Source organism: Numenius arquata, chromosome 1, assembly GCF_964106895.1.
Source record: "Numenius arquata chromosome 1, bNumArq3.hap1.1, whole genome shotgun sequence".
In the NCBI taxonomy this organism is placed as follows: domain Eukaryota; kingdom Metazoa; phylum Chordata; class Aves; order Charadriiformes; family Scolopacidae; genus Numenius; species Numenius arquata.
Window position 1 is genome coordinate 140,533,973 of NC_133576.1, and position 15,438 is coordinate 140,549,410.

Below are 15,438 nucleotides of genomic sequence, written 5' to 3' on the forward strand. Positions count from 1 at the left end.
CCCCGCAATGTCCCCCATGGAGGTGCTCAACCCTGGTGTGAGCAGCGTGGGGACATCCTGGCCAGGCCACGGCTCCCGTCTGGCAGGAGGTGGCAAGGTGCGACCCACGGGCAGGTCCCGGTCCCGCAGACCCACCTTGGCTGAGCCCCGGGAGGGACAGGGATGGCAGCTCCTCTCCCACCGTGGCCTGCTGAGGCTGGCAGGGGTCTTCACGAAGAAAACGTCACAGTTTCTCAACTCAAATCAGCCACCTCTGTGGGTGGCCAGCAGCTTCGTGACACGGGCTAGTGGGTCTTTCTGGTACTAACACCCTGTAATTTTTGAGCCGTGCTGGGTCCTGCTTTTCCGGTGGGGAATTAAAGGAGGTGGCGGTTTCCAGTGGACTCGTGTTTTGCTTCTTCTCCGAGCAAAGTCTTGCACCCGGGGACACCCATGGGTGTCCCTGCCCTGGCCCCTGGAGCCCAGGGGATGCTGTGAGGGCTAAACCTGCTCCCTGGGTGCTGCCGAGGGGGCATCAAGGGCAATCCTGTGGTGGCATCGCAGGACACAAGATGCTTTCTCCCTGCCACTGGCCGGGGACCATGGCTCGAGCCGCGGGCACACGCTGGTGAGTGTGGCCCGAGCCTGGCCGGAGGCATCCGGCTCCACGTGTCCCCGAAGGTCTCTCCGGGCTCCGGACGGTGATGCCGAAGTTTTTCCTGCTTCCTTCCTGCTGTCGGCTGTAGCTTTGGCCTTTTGTACTGCAGGTCCCAAATGTGTTTTCCACGGGGCGAGGGCGCAGCGGTGGACGGGAAGGGGATGTTCTCGGGTCCTGCTGGCCTCCTTGGCTTCGGCTCCGCTATTAAACTGGCCGCGTTTGGGACCGGTCTGTGGAGTGGCCGGTGTCCAGGACAGTAAACGTCCCCATCCTTCAAAACAGGCTTGTGGGGCAGTGCCGGTGACCCAGTCCCTCGCACGTCTTAACCTGTTAATAACGGCATAATTAATGTCTTTAATTGCCGCTAGATTAGTAGACCCAGAGGGGCCTTTCTGCCTGCGTTCAAAGGTTAAACACGGCTGCGATGCCTGAGCCCAAACAGTGACGCCAAACCCTCATCCAAAAAATAATGCTGGATGTGAGCGCGTTTCGGGATAGGGCTAGAAACTGAGGCACCGGGAACGGCAGCACCTCGGTGACCTGTTCCTCATTTCCCATGCCCTCGGCTTGGGCACAAAACTCAGGATGGATGGATTTTGGGAGAGTTCCCTCTTGGGGGCTGCTCGTTCTGGGGCTGAGCCCGCTGTGGTTTCCGAGCTGGGCGTGTGATGCCGGTGGGGCTTTCCGGAGGTGTGGGGACAAATGCCACCAACGTCCCCCGGCACCTGGCCCAAGCGGGAAGTAGCTTCGAGAGGCTTCGCCGTGTTTGTTTTGCAGTTGCAGCGCTGGGAAAGGAAAATAAACCCTTTATCTGCAAATAAATCGGGGGAATCGGGCCAGGCGGGACCAGCCGAGACAACAACCCTCCTCCGGGTGACACCGCGCTCGGGTTTTCTCCACCTCCGCAGTGTTTGTCCTCCTCTAACACCGGCTCCTCCGGTGGGATGAGCCACGGAGCAACCACTCACCCAGTTTGGGGGTCCCTGATGGGACGGGTGCTGAACGGTGGTTCTAGTCACCCCAGAGTCCCTTCTGCTGCCGTCACCGGGGTGGGACAAGTTTGTTACAGGGTGGCACGTCATAAAAAATTTTAAAATGCTGCTTTTTCCTAATCCAGAAGACCCTGAGGGGGAAAAATGCTCCTGAAAGACGTAGCTCCTGTGGTGATCATTATTCACCCAATTTCCTGTCCATCGGCAGCGCCTCCCGTCTGTCCCCACGGTTAAATTGGGACCAGAGCCTGCGGCAGGGCTGGGGGGGTGCCCTGGGTGTCCCCATCCTGGGGCCTCGGGCTGGAGGCCACCGGGCTGGGTGACAAGGTGCCAGTGCCACCTTGTGGCAGCTGCCTCAGGGTCCCCACGCTACAGGCACCTGCTCCTTCCCCAGGGCAAGCTGGGATCCCTGGGACCAGAGCGGCCGGGCTTGTCCCCACAGAACCCACAGCTCCAAGCTGGCTGGTGTCCCCTTGGGACCCATGGCTCTCGGCTGCTTCGTGTCCCCTTGGGACCCATGGCTCTGGGCTGGTTGGTGTCCCCTTGGGACCTATGGCTCTGGGCTGCTTCGTGTCCCCTTGGGACCCATGGCTCTGGGCTGGTTGGTGTCCCCTTGGGACCTATGGCTCTGGGCTGGCTGGTGTCCCCATGGAACCCATGGTTCCGGGCTGGCTGGTGTCCCCATAGGATCCATGGCTCTGGGCTGGCTGGTGTCCCCTCGGACCCATGGCTCTGGGCTGGTTGGTGTCCCCATGGAACCCATGGTTCCGGGCTGGCCGGTGTCCCCATAGGATCCATGGCTCTGGGCTGGCTGGTGTCCCCTCGGACCCATGGGTCTGGGCTGGCTGGTGTCCCCATAGGATCCATGGCTCTGGGCTGGCTGGTGTCCCCTCGGATCCATGGGTCTGGGCTGGCTGGTTTCCCCATGGACCCATGGCTCCGGGCTGGTTGGGTGTCCCCATGGGACCCACAGCTCCAAGCTGTCTGGTGTCTCCTTGAGACCCACAGCTCCAGGCTGGTCGGGTGTCCCCATGGGTCCCATGGGTCCAGGCTGGCTGGTGTCCCCTTGGGACCCACAGCTCCAGGATGGTTGGTGTCCCCTTGGGACCTATGGCTCCAGGCCGGCTGGTGTCCCCATGGGACCCATGGCTCCACGTCAGCTTGAAGAGCTCAACCTTGGCATGGGGTTGCGCTGGGCTGCTGAGGATGCTCGGAGGGGTACAGAAACAGGGAGTTATGGAGGAGGACGGCTTTGGGAGCCTCCTGAAATGGGTTTGCTTCAGTTGACAGAGGAAGGATTTTGAGACTAATTAGGTGCTCACCCCAGGGCTCCGAGATACCTTCTCAAAGCTGATGGGTCTCTGGCCTCTCTCCCTGTGCTGCAGGAGCAGATGATTTCATGTTTGCATGAGCGAACGCTCACACGGTTTGTTTTAATAACAAGGAGACACACTCAGGCACACAGAGAGGAGAGCTGGAGAAGCGCTGGCCTTGGCTGAATCCCTAAATCCAACCACGAAAACCATAGCTGACTACGTTATGGTTTTAAGCAATACAGCTAGAAAAAAAATAAGGCTCCTAGGAAGCCAATTATTTAAGTTTTTTTTTCTCTTGGCACGCAGCAATGAATTACAGGAGAGACGACGTCTGTAGCACTTTGTCTGGTCCTTGGAAAAGGCTATCGAAACATGGCGTGTATGGGAAGTTCAGGTTGACCTTGGCTTAGCGAATCAATGGTAGGATTGTCGGAGCGATGGGAATTGCGGAGGCCTGTTCCCGGGAGGGCTTTGATGCTGGGCATTCCGATAAGGAATGTGCAAGGTGAAACGGTAGCCGTGCAGGGACTGATAGCGACGGTATCGCCGAGCGATGCCAGCGGGTATCAGTGAATGGTTAGCTAATAGTTTGTGGTGGACTGGTTTTGGCAGGTGAATACGCAGCACAGCGGGATTGAGGTGTGTTCAAGGGGAGCTGCTTCTCCGAGAGAGCGGTCAGTGCTCGGTGGGAATCCCGTGCTGCTGATGGGGCGGGCGTGCAGGGGAGGAGCGGGCTGCTGGCCCGGGAAGGGCACGCTGATCTCCCACCAGGCGTTTTAGTCGCAGGGTTTGCAGCTCACGGTGGACAGGGGCTGTGATGGGGAAAGTTAATATTGGGATAAACTAAAAAAAAATAATTGGGAGGGAGAGGGAAAGTGCTCCCAGTTCATGGCAGGGCAGAAAAGCGCTGGACGAGCATCCTCTGCACTGCAGTAGACTGACAGTGGATGAGCACCCCCTGCACTGCAGCGAACGGACGTCAAACGAGCACCCCCTGCACTGCAGCAGTTGGACACCAGACAAGCATCTTCCATGCTGCAGCAGGGGGTTCCCCTATACTTCCCTGGGGTAACTCCCCCCAGCCCCCCCTCGCACTCCCCGTCGGCCGTTCTTGCTGGTTATGCTCATTGTACTGGCTGGAGCAGGCTGTGAGCTGGAGCAGATGCTGCAGCAGGATTTGGCTGGTAGATTTGGTGCATAGATACTACGGGGTGACGTTTATTTGCTAATTAAATGACTGTTAGCTACTAAGGAGTCCTAACGAGCTCTGTTTGTCCCATGCAGAGAGCTACAACTAAATGCTACAAAGCAAGGGGTGGATATAAATACTTAAAGGGTGGGTGTCAAGAAGACAGGGCCGGTCTTTTTTCAGTGATGCCCAGTGACAGGACAAGAGATAACGGGCACAAACTGGAACATAAGAAGTTCCATCTCAACATGAGGAGGAACTTCTTCACTTTGAGGGTGGCAGAGCCCTGGAAGAGGCTGCCCAGAGAGGTGGGGGAGTCTCCTTCTCTGGTGACATTCCAAACCCCACCTGGACACGTTCCTGTGCAACCTGCTCTGGGTGGACCTGCTCTGGCAGAGGGTTGGAGTAGATGATCTCCAGAGGTCCCTTCCAACCCCATATCATTCTGTGATTCTGTGATTCTGTGAAAAGCTGGGGAGGGGATTAAGGGCAGTCCACCCACTGGTGGCAATCGCTGCCGACGAGAAATGGGACATGGAGGTGTAACGGTGTCCTGGCTGCGTAGGTGCAAGGCTGTGGGGCTCAGCGCTGTGGGTATCGGGTGAAAACCCTGCGGCACAGCTCACAGCATCCTACAGAAACACGAGCGGTTGCAAGCAGTGACATTACTTATTCATTATTGCCCATCTTCCTCCGGAGGCAGAGCAGAGGTCCTCCTGTGAGGTAACTCAATCAGCCCTGCTCGGAGGTGGGGTTGGCTGTTGCTGCCTTAAAAGGATTTTCTGGGGGGTGACGAGATCCTTATTACAGGAACGGGGCCACTCCCGGACACACAAGATCTTCTTCTTTTGGGACTGTTTAGTATGAGGAAGAGGAGGCTGAGGGGAGACCTCATCACTCTCTACAACTACTTGAAAGGACACTGTAGAGAGGTTGGTGCTGGTCTCTTCGCACAGGTAATTAATGACAGAACGAGAGGGAACGGCTTCAAACTCCAACAGGGTAGGTTTAGACTGAACATTAGGAAAGAATTTTTCACAGAAAGAGTGGTCGGGCATTGGAACAGGCTGCCCAGGGAGGGGGTTGAGTCACCATCCCTGGATGTGTTTAAGAACCGTTTAGATGTAGTATTGGGGGATATGATATAGGGGAGAACTTTGTAGAGTAGGGTAGATGGTTGGACTCGATGATCCCAAGGGTTTCTTCCAACCTGGATGATTCTATGATTCTATTCTATGATTCTATGATTCCTTCACATCAGAAACCATCAGTGTCCCAAAACACATCCATTTCTTCTGAATATATCAGCTCATCTCACCAAAGATGAGATGTTCCTCAACCTGTAGTGACACCCTTGTTCGGAGGGATGAGAGAAACAAAAGGGACTTAAACCAAAGAATCTGACCCGTTTGGAAGCTCTGTAGGAATTGTCACTCAGGGTTGGTCACTTGAAGTCCTCTCAGGCCCTTCTCCTCTGTTTTCTATCATCCTGCTGCAATGGATGTCTGTCTGTCTGAGTCTCCTCTCTCACACTGGGCTGGTATCAAATGCTTTAGATAAAGATGTAGGAAACCAAATTAATTACGTGCAGGCATGAAAAACATCTATTTTGCCCTTTTCCATTTTCTCCCTGTCTGAGCCAGCCCCCTCCAGCCCCTCTGCGAGGCTGGGTTTGCGCGCTGCTGGCAGTGTGGTGTCATCTCTGTGGTGACAGAGGGAGCACCGGTTCCTGACAGCTCTTCTCCAGGGGATGCTCAGCACAAAACCCACCTCTGACATGTTCCTCCTCCCTAAAGCAGCTCTGATGTTGGCTGCTGCAGCGTTTTTCACTCACAGCCCTTCGCCGAGCGGTGCTGGGGGCAGCTCACGCTCTTGCCTAACCCAGATAAGTCATTTTACAAACATTTTTTTTTAAAGCACATGATGGAAAAACGCAATGTTCAGGAGACTTTGGGTTTCTGAGCCTTTGGGCAGAGCACCAGCTCCCTTCCCTGGTGGCTGGTATGGTGGTGCTGCCTGCGTGAGCTCCCAAATTGGCACCGAGAGCTGCCAAATTAATTAGCGGAGGAGCCCTCAGCAGGCAGGCAGAGTCGAGATTTGGGGACAACATTGGACCCTCTCGTGACATCTTGCACTGACGGGCAAGATACTGCCCCAGCAGTATCCCCCTTTTTGGCTGCTTTTTCCCTTTCCCTCTCCAGATCTCATCCAGATGAGGGGAAAGGGAGACCTGGGGTCAGCCCAGCTGAGGATGACACGTACATGCTGGTGATAGACTATAGCAATGTCATAAAAAATCTGGTCACAAAACTAACGGTTGGGACTGTAAAGTCACGGGGCAGTTCAACTGCCCTATGGCTACCTACAAAACTTGCACCACGTGGTAAGAAAAAGCAGCATTTCTTAAAAATATCAAAGCATCATTTATTTACACTGACAATCAGGAAATCCCAGACACCCGGGACGTCATGCACTCCCCTTGCAGAAAGTTTTCAGGACAAATTTCCCTAGTTCCACACAACTTACCCCGTACTTTGGGATTAATTGAGGGGATAAATTGGGGTGAGAAGCCTGATCCATACTCCTTTCTTGTTCTCTCACCAGAGGCAATTGACCCATCACATCTCTCTTTCTCAGCAGAGCAAGCGCGTGGGCTATTAATACCTAGAGGGGAGGATTAAAAATAAACCAGGTATGTGTTTGATTTCTGGTTTGTAAAGGACAGGCATTGATATACGAGGGGACTGGTGACTGAAACCAGCTTCCCCGGGGTGCTGAGGCCCAAGCGAGCAGGAGGCGCTGAAATTTCCCCAGGGAAACAGCAGCCCTGGAAGGAGCCCGTGCCCCGAGCAAAGGGAGGACGTGGAGAGTTGGATCGGTGGTGGCTCCAGAGGGGTGCTGGGGACAGGGATGTGCCTATGCCTGACACACTAACCCACTGCACTACTCAGCCTCGGTAAATACCATCACCCCTCAATGCAGTAGTTGATTAAGCCCTAGGTTAAATACTTAGTCACCAGAGCCTATAAAATGTTTTTTATCATGTAATCATGAAATGGTTTGGGTGGGAAGAAACCTTTAAAGACTATTTAGTTCCAACCCCCTGCCCTGGGCAGAGACACCTCCCACCAGACCAGGTTGCTTCAAGCCCCCTCCAACCCGGCCTTGAACCCCTCCAGGGATGGGGCAGCCACAGCTTCTCTGGGCAACCTGGGCCAGGCTCTCACCACCCTCACAGCAAAGAACTTCTTCCCCACATCTCATCTCAATCTCCCCTCTTTCAGTGTCAAACCCTTCCCCCTCCTCCTATGGCTCCCCTCCCTCATCAAGAGTCCCTCCCCAGCTTTCCTGGAGCCCCTTGAGGGACTGGAAGGGGCTCCAAGGTCTCCCTGGAGCCTTCTCTTCTCCAGGCTGAATCCCCCCAACTCTCTCAGCCTGTCCTCCTGGCAGAGGGGCTCCAGCCCTCCCAGCATCTCCATGGCCTCCTCTGGCCCTGCTCCAACAGGTCCATGTCTCTCCTGTGCTGAGGACTCCAAAGCTGGAGGTAGCACTGGGAGGGGGGTCTCCCCAGGGTGAAGCAGAGGGGCAGAATCCCCTCCCTCGACTGGTGTGGGAAGAGGTGATGATGATGGTTCCTTTCTGCTCACTGGCTCAGGGCTGCTGCTTCGGATATGTGCCCGTGGGGCAGAATTTGACTTATGGTATGGTTTTGGCTCCAAACTGCCTGTTGTGAAAGATCTCACCAGCTGTGTTTTCTGGTTGCAGTGGGACCCGGGAACCAGGGAGCTAAGACTCCATGGTGAGGGGAGATGCTCCCTTCTCTCCCTTTGGCCTGAGAGCAGAGGTTTTTCCAGCGCCTCTGACCTGCACATTCCATACTGCTTTTAAAGTGTGAGTATTTAGGGTGTTGTGCTGCTGAGGAAGCTAAGGAGAGTGTTATCAGTGCCAGAGGGTGCAGGACCAGGCCTTCCCAGGGCCGACATCGTGAAGCACTGAGCCAGGGGCAGTTGCAGAATTTGAAAGCCATTTCCTAATCTCAGCGATCCCTGCTGTGTCCTTCCCACCTGCCAGCCTGCTCCCTTTCTTCGTGCTCCGCCTGCAGACCTTCAGGACAAAGCACTTTTGCTGCTTTGACCCCAGAGGGGATTAAAAACAGCTTTCAGGCCCCAAAAGGCACCTTTCCTTCCCTGTGAAGCACGCTCTCAACTGGCAGGGATGTCATTACTGCCTGCGTTTAGAGTTGCGCTGCCTTTCAGGCAATAGGCTGCTCTGAAAGAGGGAAATGAAAGGATAGGGGTTGCTGTGTTATCACCAGGTAACCCAAGAGGCACAGGAGAACAGGATGTTCAGGATGCATAAATAATAAAACAAAAGATGTGCCGCAGGGCGAGGGCAGGCGCGGTGCCTGCTGAGAGGCTGGAAGGACGCGCTGGGTTCCCCCCAGCTTACTGCAGGAACCGGGGTCAAAAAACCAACCTGGAATATGATGGGGATTTGCAGGCGATCTGGAAAACACTGTGTGCGGTAAAATTGCCATGGAAACAGTGGGTTCAGACGCCAGGCTCTTCATTGCAGGGCTGGGCGGAGCTGGACGATCGACAGAGCTAATCCGGTTTGTTGTGAGTGAGGATTTGGTCTGCGGTACCAGATCGCTGAGGATGCTGACGGGACTGTACAGATGTTTTTTTAATTCTGATGTGCGGTGCCATCACTGCCTGCTTAGCCCTTCTCCTGCAGAAAAAAACCCCAACATTAAACACATCCGTAAGAACCAAAATATGTGGATCATTGTTCAGGGGTACGATACTGAGACGCTGCAAACCCATCCCTGCTGGGAGGACCGGTGGGTTTGACCATGCAAAGGAGAATGGATACACTCTCTTCCCCCGCATCGTATAACTCAAATCCCAAACAGGAGCTACGTGTTACTAACGAGCATCTATTAACTTCCATGATTTTGATTATATTAGAAGAAAACTCTCATTTTGGGGGGGACAGACAGTCATTTGCCATTTCACAGTTGCAATTACGCTACATGTGGGAACTCTGGGTTTTGTAACAGCAGCACAGAGAGCGGGGCCTTTCCCTGAAAGCACGAGCGACGCGTGCACACAGTTATACGTATGGATACGTGGATGCACACGCTCGTTTTGGCCAGGGAGAAGTCATTCCCCCCAGCTGAGCCCTGCCACGGTCCCCCGCTGGCTCTGGCAGCTCCCAGCAGACGAGCCGGCGGCTGCCAGCAGCCTGTCAGCCCTTCTCCTCCTAGCCTGGCTCGTATCCATGGCTGGCAACGTGGCCTCTCCCGTGGCTTTTAGCCCCCAGACTGTTTTGCTGCTGCTCAGTTGGGTCTGAGCATGCTGTGCCTCAATTAGGCGAAACGATACGCAAGGGTGAAAACTTAAAAATCTTGGCTTTCCTTCACTCGCATAATAATTTCCTATTTTCTGGCTTTCCTCCGCAGCCGTAAAGGCTGAAAATTTTGTTGTTAATAATAGATGAAAATAGAGATTTCTGCTGGCAATGTGCACGGCCAGTGAGTGTGGGGAGGCTCTGCGACCACCCCAAAGTGCCCTGGAGAGCCGTGATGTGCCAGACCCCAGCACAGCGCAGGCCAGAGTCATGCTGGCTTCTTCGCTATCGCTCCCTGCTACAGCAGGAAAGCAGATGGCAATCAGTTTAACTTTCCTGTAGCAACATAATCAGCTTTAAAAATTCTTCTGGTAGCTGATTAACCCTCAAATAGATGGGACGCAGTTGTCATCTCCCGTGAGGTCAGTGTTTTCTCCAGGCAAACACAGCAAATCTCCATAAGCACGATCTAAGCCATATCACCGATAATCTTTTTATATGATTGCCCTGCTCTGGAGCTGCTCGGGCTGCCTGGCATCTGCTATATGTGCTGAGGTGCTTTGGATCCAGCCAACAAAACTCCTCTCACAGGGAAATATTTGGAAGCCAGATCGTCACTCTCTGACTTCGGATGCATCGGCAAGACCCTGAGACGTTTCAAACCCTCCACGCTGTGGTTATTCCTAGGAAAGAAATAACAGGCGGAGGCTTTTCTCTTCTATGAAGCTGTTTTATCCATTCTTCGGGGAAATAATCATGGAGGAGCACTGACATCTGAGAGAATGATAGTTCTCCTATCTAGATATCTGAAGGGAAAATCCTGCTTTTAATCTATGTAGCTGAGCACTGATAACACGGGCTGTGGGCACGGCTGCCACTGTCCTGTGTGAAATCACTCAATGAGGTTCAAGGTTTCATGTACAGAAAGAGCCTGCCTGCTCTGATGGCAAAAAATTCACCATTCAGAATAACTTAAGGCTTTAATTAATCACCCAAGGGAAAAGGGGAAAAAAAAAAGAGAGGGAATAATTGAAGCATTTGAAGTATGAAGTTTCATTTTAACGACATCTTCTACTGCTTTTCCAAACAGCTCAGAGTTTTTGTAAGAAATGCACCTGTTCGGCAGGCTTTGGAGATATATTTAACATGGCCATTGTCCTTTTTTGGGGGGGGAAACAAAGGTTTTATGGGCTGCAGCTCCTGTTACGCTGGGCTCTAGCCTTCTTTCCTTGAAGACAAAACACAAAGGAGGAGAAAAGAGCAACAAAGGTATGAAAAGCAGGTGCTGCGCCTCATGCTGACTCTCAGGCGCAAATTCACTGCAGGAGCCACCCTTGTCAGCTATTCTGAGATCTGGAGAAATGTGCCAGCATCCTGCTGTTTGGGACAGGGTTTTAATCAGACTGCTGGGCTCAGGATGGCATCAGCACTGCTACAGATGCCACCTCTTAACATGGAGATGTGGGAGAAAGAGATAAAAACAGGAATGGGAGAGGAAAGAACATGGGGGGTGGGTGGCATTGGGTACAGAAGCCCATGGGGTGAAGCCAGAGCTGGTGGGAGGTGTGGAGCTGTGTAGTCCTGCTCTCGGGTTGGGCTGGCAGTGTCACCTCTGGCTCTCTGCCACCTCTGATCGTAGAGCCCTTCCCTACTGTTTTGCAGGCCCACTCCTTCTCCGATCATCAGTAACAAAGGATGGATCCCCCAAATCCATCCAGAAATGGAGTATCCCACTCACAGTTTGAGTCATCCATTATGCCTAATTTCCTCACTCTAATTTTATCAATGTCCAGACTCTTCTTCTCCTCCTTCTATCCCAGAAACAACCTTAGGATAGTCCTTTAGTGATAACAGAAGACTTATGTTGACTTACTTCCTTCTTCTTATCTTTATCTTATCTTCTGTTGACTTCTATCAGTAATTTACTGAAATAGACCAATTTAACACACCCGAGTCAGACCTCTGGACTGGAGGGTTTGTTTCAGTCTACAGCCAAGAAAGAGGTCCCTTCAGGGCACAGAGTTTAGAGCTTTGAAGGGGAGAGACAATAAACTGATATTTCTAAGCTTTCTTATGATGGATCATTCCCTTCTATATTTAGTTTTCAACAACATCCTTTGCTGTGCTGCTTGGGTATCCCAAACGGTCTCCCCCCATCTTTGTCATCCCTCCATTATGTCTTCCTCTCCCTTCAGTCGCTCTTTCCACCTCCCCCAGGAGACTGTGCTGCTCACAACCCTGGCGTTTCATACCTCCCTTCGTGTCCAGCGTCCCCTGGGCAGCAGTCCCACCGCCCTCTGCCCATCTTCCCGAAGCCTCGCATCCCTCTGCAGTGCCTGCTGTCACTATGGCAACCTCTGCAAGGATGAGCAGCGGGATGAGGATGCTCTGCAGGACGATGATGCTCTGCGGGATAAGGATGCTCAGCGGGATGAGGACGCTCTGCGGGATATGGTCACCACCGCGGCCTTCTGCTCGGAAGCGGGCAACTCAATTAGAACTGAAGTGGCCTGGGAAGGGGAGCTGGGGGTTACTATTTCTCTCCTAATGGCAATTTAATCACTGCTGAAGCCCATCTGGAAACGCTTCCCAACAATGAGCTTGTCCCCTGGGGCAGCGCCGTTTCCATTATCCTTTCAGAGGGAAGAGATGATGTGCTCGGCAGCACTGAAGTCCACCTCAGAGGCTGAAGGAGGGGCCCAGCCACGGGGGTTTTTAGCTTTTCCTCATATAGATCACACAAGAGGCAGAGAGTGCCTGTTTAGTGGGGTAGCAAGTGATATACTGTGCATTACTTCTTTTTTTTTGCCTCAAGCAAAAGGAGGGACCCTCCACCCAGCTCTCCCAGCTCAGGCCTCCTGAAGGCCAAGCGCTATGTGACACCGAGTGGCAACGGCTGCCCGCCAGCGAGGCCGGTACCGCCACACCGGGGAACCCAGACCGGGAGAAGGACGGAGCCAGGACCTCTGAGGGGAGAGACACGGCTAGCGGAGAGAGTATGCGGCGGGAGAGGCCGAGCACAGCACAGCTGTGCCGGCTGAAAGGAGGCAAAGCCGCTGCGCCCTCAGCCCTGTCCGCTTCCCCTCACCCTGAGGCGAACGGGGCTGCGCCGCAAGGGCTGCCGGGAGTTGTAGTTCCCCCGCCCGTCAGCCCGCCCCACCCCTGCAGCCCGCTGCGGCGGCTAGACTACACCTCCCGTCATGCATGGCGAAGGGGGCGCCGAGGCGGGATTGGTGGGGCCGCGGCGCGGGGGCGGGGCGTCGGTTGTTGTGGTCTGTGCTTGGGCGGGAGCGCGCAAGGGGAGGGAAGGGGCGGGGCGGCTGGCGGGGGCGGGCGGTCGCGCGCCCCGATCGTTGCCGGCGCTGAGGCGGCGGTCGCCGTTACTCGCCGTTACGATCGTTGCGCTGAGGTAAATCGCGGCTGCCGCGGTTTCCCCCCCCCCCCTCCCCCGCCTCCCCTTTGCGCCGAGACACCGGCCTGCCTCCTCTGGCTCTTCCCCCTCCCTCAGGCGATGCGCGCTGTCGCGAAGTGAAGCCGCCGTCGCTGTCGTTGTTGCCGTGTGTGTTCCCCCCTCGTCGTCCCCCCGTCCCCAACCCGCGACCCCCCGCCGAACGGGCGACATGGGCGAGTGCGGATCCCCCGGGGACGTCAACTCCAACGTGCTCATCGCCCGCAGCACCGGCGACGCGCAGCTGGACAAGGCGGTGTGGCAGTGGCTGAGCTGGGACAAGGTGGGTGTGTGGTGGTGGTGGTGGTGGTGGCGGCGGCGGGACAACCCCCCCTTCCCCCCCCCCCCCCCCCCCCAACCCTGTGGGGGCTTCTCCGCCTTCCCGGGGCTGTTTTCATCCGTCCCATGGTGTGTGCTGTCCCCTTCCCACCCTGCCCGGTGACAAGGATAGCGTTGGGTCCCCTTCTCCCTCCCCTGGGCCCTCCGTGTTCCCTCAGCACGGCCCTTTTCCCCCGGGGGGGGGTGGGTTGGGGGGGTGGCAGATGCCCTTTGAAAAAATATCTCTCCGCATCCAGCCAAATCCGCCAAAGCTGCCGTGACTGAGAAATTCTTAACCTGTGAGAGGGTAAAGGTGAGGCGTGTGGCCGTGCAGGGGCTCTACCTGAGGAAGGGATGGCGTGATGTCATCTTGCTGGCACATGGAGCGCGGCACCTGCTTGGCGTCGCTGCCGCTTCTTCCTCACGACGGAAAACCCGCGTCTTGCGAAATCGGGTTGAAGGAAGGATTGTTCAATGGCTTAAAATGCAGCCGGAGTCGAACGGCATCGTTTTGTTTTCCTCAGCTTCCCGAATTTAACGCCCTCCCCAGGAAAGAGAGAGGCTCCAGAGGTCTAAGCTCTGGCATGGTCCTTCCCTTTTCAGCTCCAGCTGGGTGTCAGGACGGCTGTAGGCTCGGTTACTTCTGATTAAACCATCCAAAGCAAATTTGGGGCCGTAATAACGTGATACTGGAGGCTGTTTTGCTTAACTCATTGTTGAAAGGGTTAGTTTTTTAGCTGCTTTGTCCAAACGTCATGGCTTTTGCTTTAAAAAATACTGTGGAGATGGGGGAGGGTAAACTACCAGTCACCAGTGGTTTGGGTTTCTCTCTGTGGCTTTTTTTTTTTCTTTTTTTACTTTAGAATCAATGTCAATGCGTTTATACGATTTCCTCTTTAGTTTCGTCCTGTCAGGATCAGAGCAGGAGGGTTACAAGTAAACTCTACCTGACGGCCCTTAGATGAGCTTTTTGGTATTTGAAAATACGCTCTCTCCTTTCATTTTTGCAGGAATTAACCCTTGCCATCTGCACGTTCTGTGCTCCGAGTTGCTGTTGTGAAAATATCTGGGAACAGTGGCATGGGGGAGGGAAGGAGTGGAAAAGGGAGATAGCATTTGTGATAATACGCTTGATAACCCAGGTTGAACTCTAGTAAATACTTGTGGTTTTTTTTTTAAAATATAACTTCTGATTAGTGTATTGAAAGGTATGGTGTTGGGTTTTTTTTGTTAAACAGATTAATACATGTTTATCCTAAAAACGCATGAAGTAGGAGAACTAACACTTTTTAATGTTAAGGTTATTGGGGAAAAATATTTTGATTACAGCCAGCAATAACGAAATATTACTGTTTTTATAGCTCCTTCTAAGATGAAATGAACCAATAAAATACAAACAAGAGTCAGTTTGATTGTACCTGTTTACCCTTGCTTCCCTAGATGATAATCATGACCTTTCCTACAAGGCTGCTTGAACTTATTACTTGGTGAGATTTCAAAGAGAGTTCCTGTGAATTTTGAAAATTCAAAATCGCCTGGAGAAGGAGTTCTCGGTTGCTCCTGCAGGAGAGGGGCTGTGCAAGGCTCGGGGCATAGGTGGTCTGAAAGCACTTGCAGTTGCTCTGCAGAGGATGAAAATTAAGGAGGTGACAGTGTTGTGGGACGGGAAGATGAAGAGAAACCAGCAAGTACAGCATAAGGAGGGGTTATTTGTCTCACGCCCTTGTATTTCACCACAGTCCTAGGAAATGAGGTCCCTGTAGGTTTGCTGCGTATCAAACAGCTTGACAAGGAGCTGTCTCTGTCTCACCCCTTCCCCACCCGCCATTTCCTTGGCCGTAGGGACTTTTGCTGCCTCTGATCAAGGAAAAAAAAAAAAAAATCTATGTGCTACATTCACAGCTGTATTTAGCTGTGGGGAGCTTTTGTCCTCTAGCTTAATTGAAAATTACTCACTGTAATTAATTCTTAGAGCTGTGCTCTTCATCTTTTTTGATTTGGGTGTACGTGCTAACCTCTTCTAAAACTGTAACTGATTATGGGCTGGGGCGTGGGTGGGTGGAGGAAACCTGACCATATGATGATGATCTTGCTTTCCTCCTCTCTCATAGCAATATCGAGCATCTTCATTAATGCTTATAGCAACAGCTCACTAACTAAATCTTCCTCCTTTCCCATTCTCTCTC

The 15,438-nt window shown here is 53.6% G+C and overlaps 1 protein-coding gene across 2 annotated transcripts in view; it reads left to right on the forward strand.

Moving 5' to 3' along the window:
* Positions 1 to 15,438, forward strand: part of PGM2L1 (phosphoglucomutase 2 like 1) — a 57,876-nt gene that overhangs the window by 2,013 nt on the left and 40,425 nt on the right. Inside the window, exons 1-2 of one of the 2 annotated variants that reach the window (XM_074168598.1) lie at positions 12,841 to 12,895; positions 12,995 to 13,217. The exons of the other annotated variant lie outside the window; for it this stretch is intronic. Coding sequence (XP_074024699.1) covers positions 13,107 to 13,217 — 111 coding nt within the window. The 5' untranslated portion in view covers positions 12,841 to 12,895; positions 12,995 to 13,106. Of the gene's footprint in view, positions 1 to 12,840; positions 12,896 to 12,994; positions 13,218 to 15,438 lie in introns of those variants that run through there. 2 annotated transcript variants of the gene reach the window in all.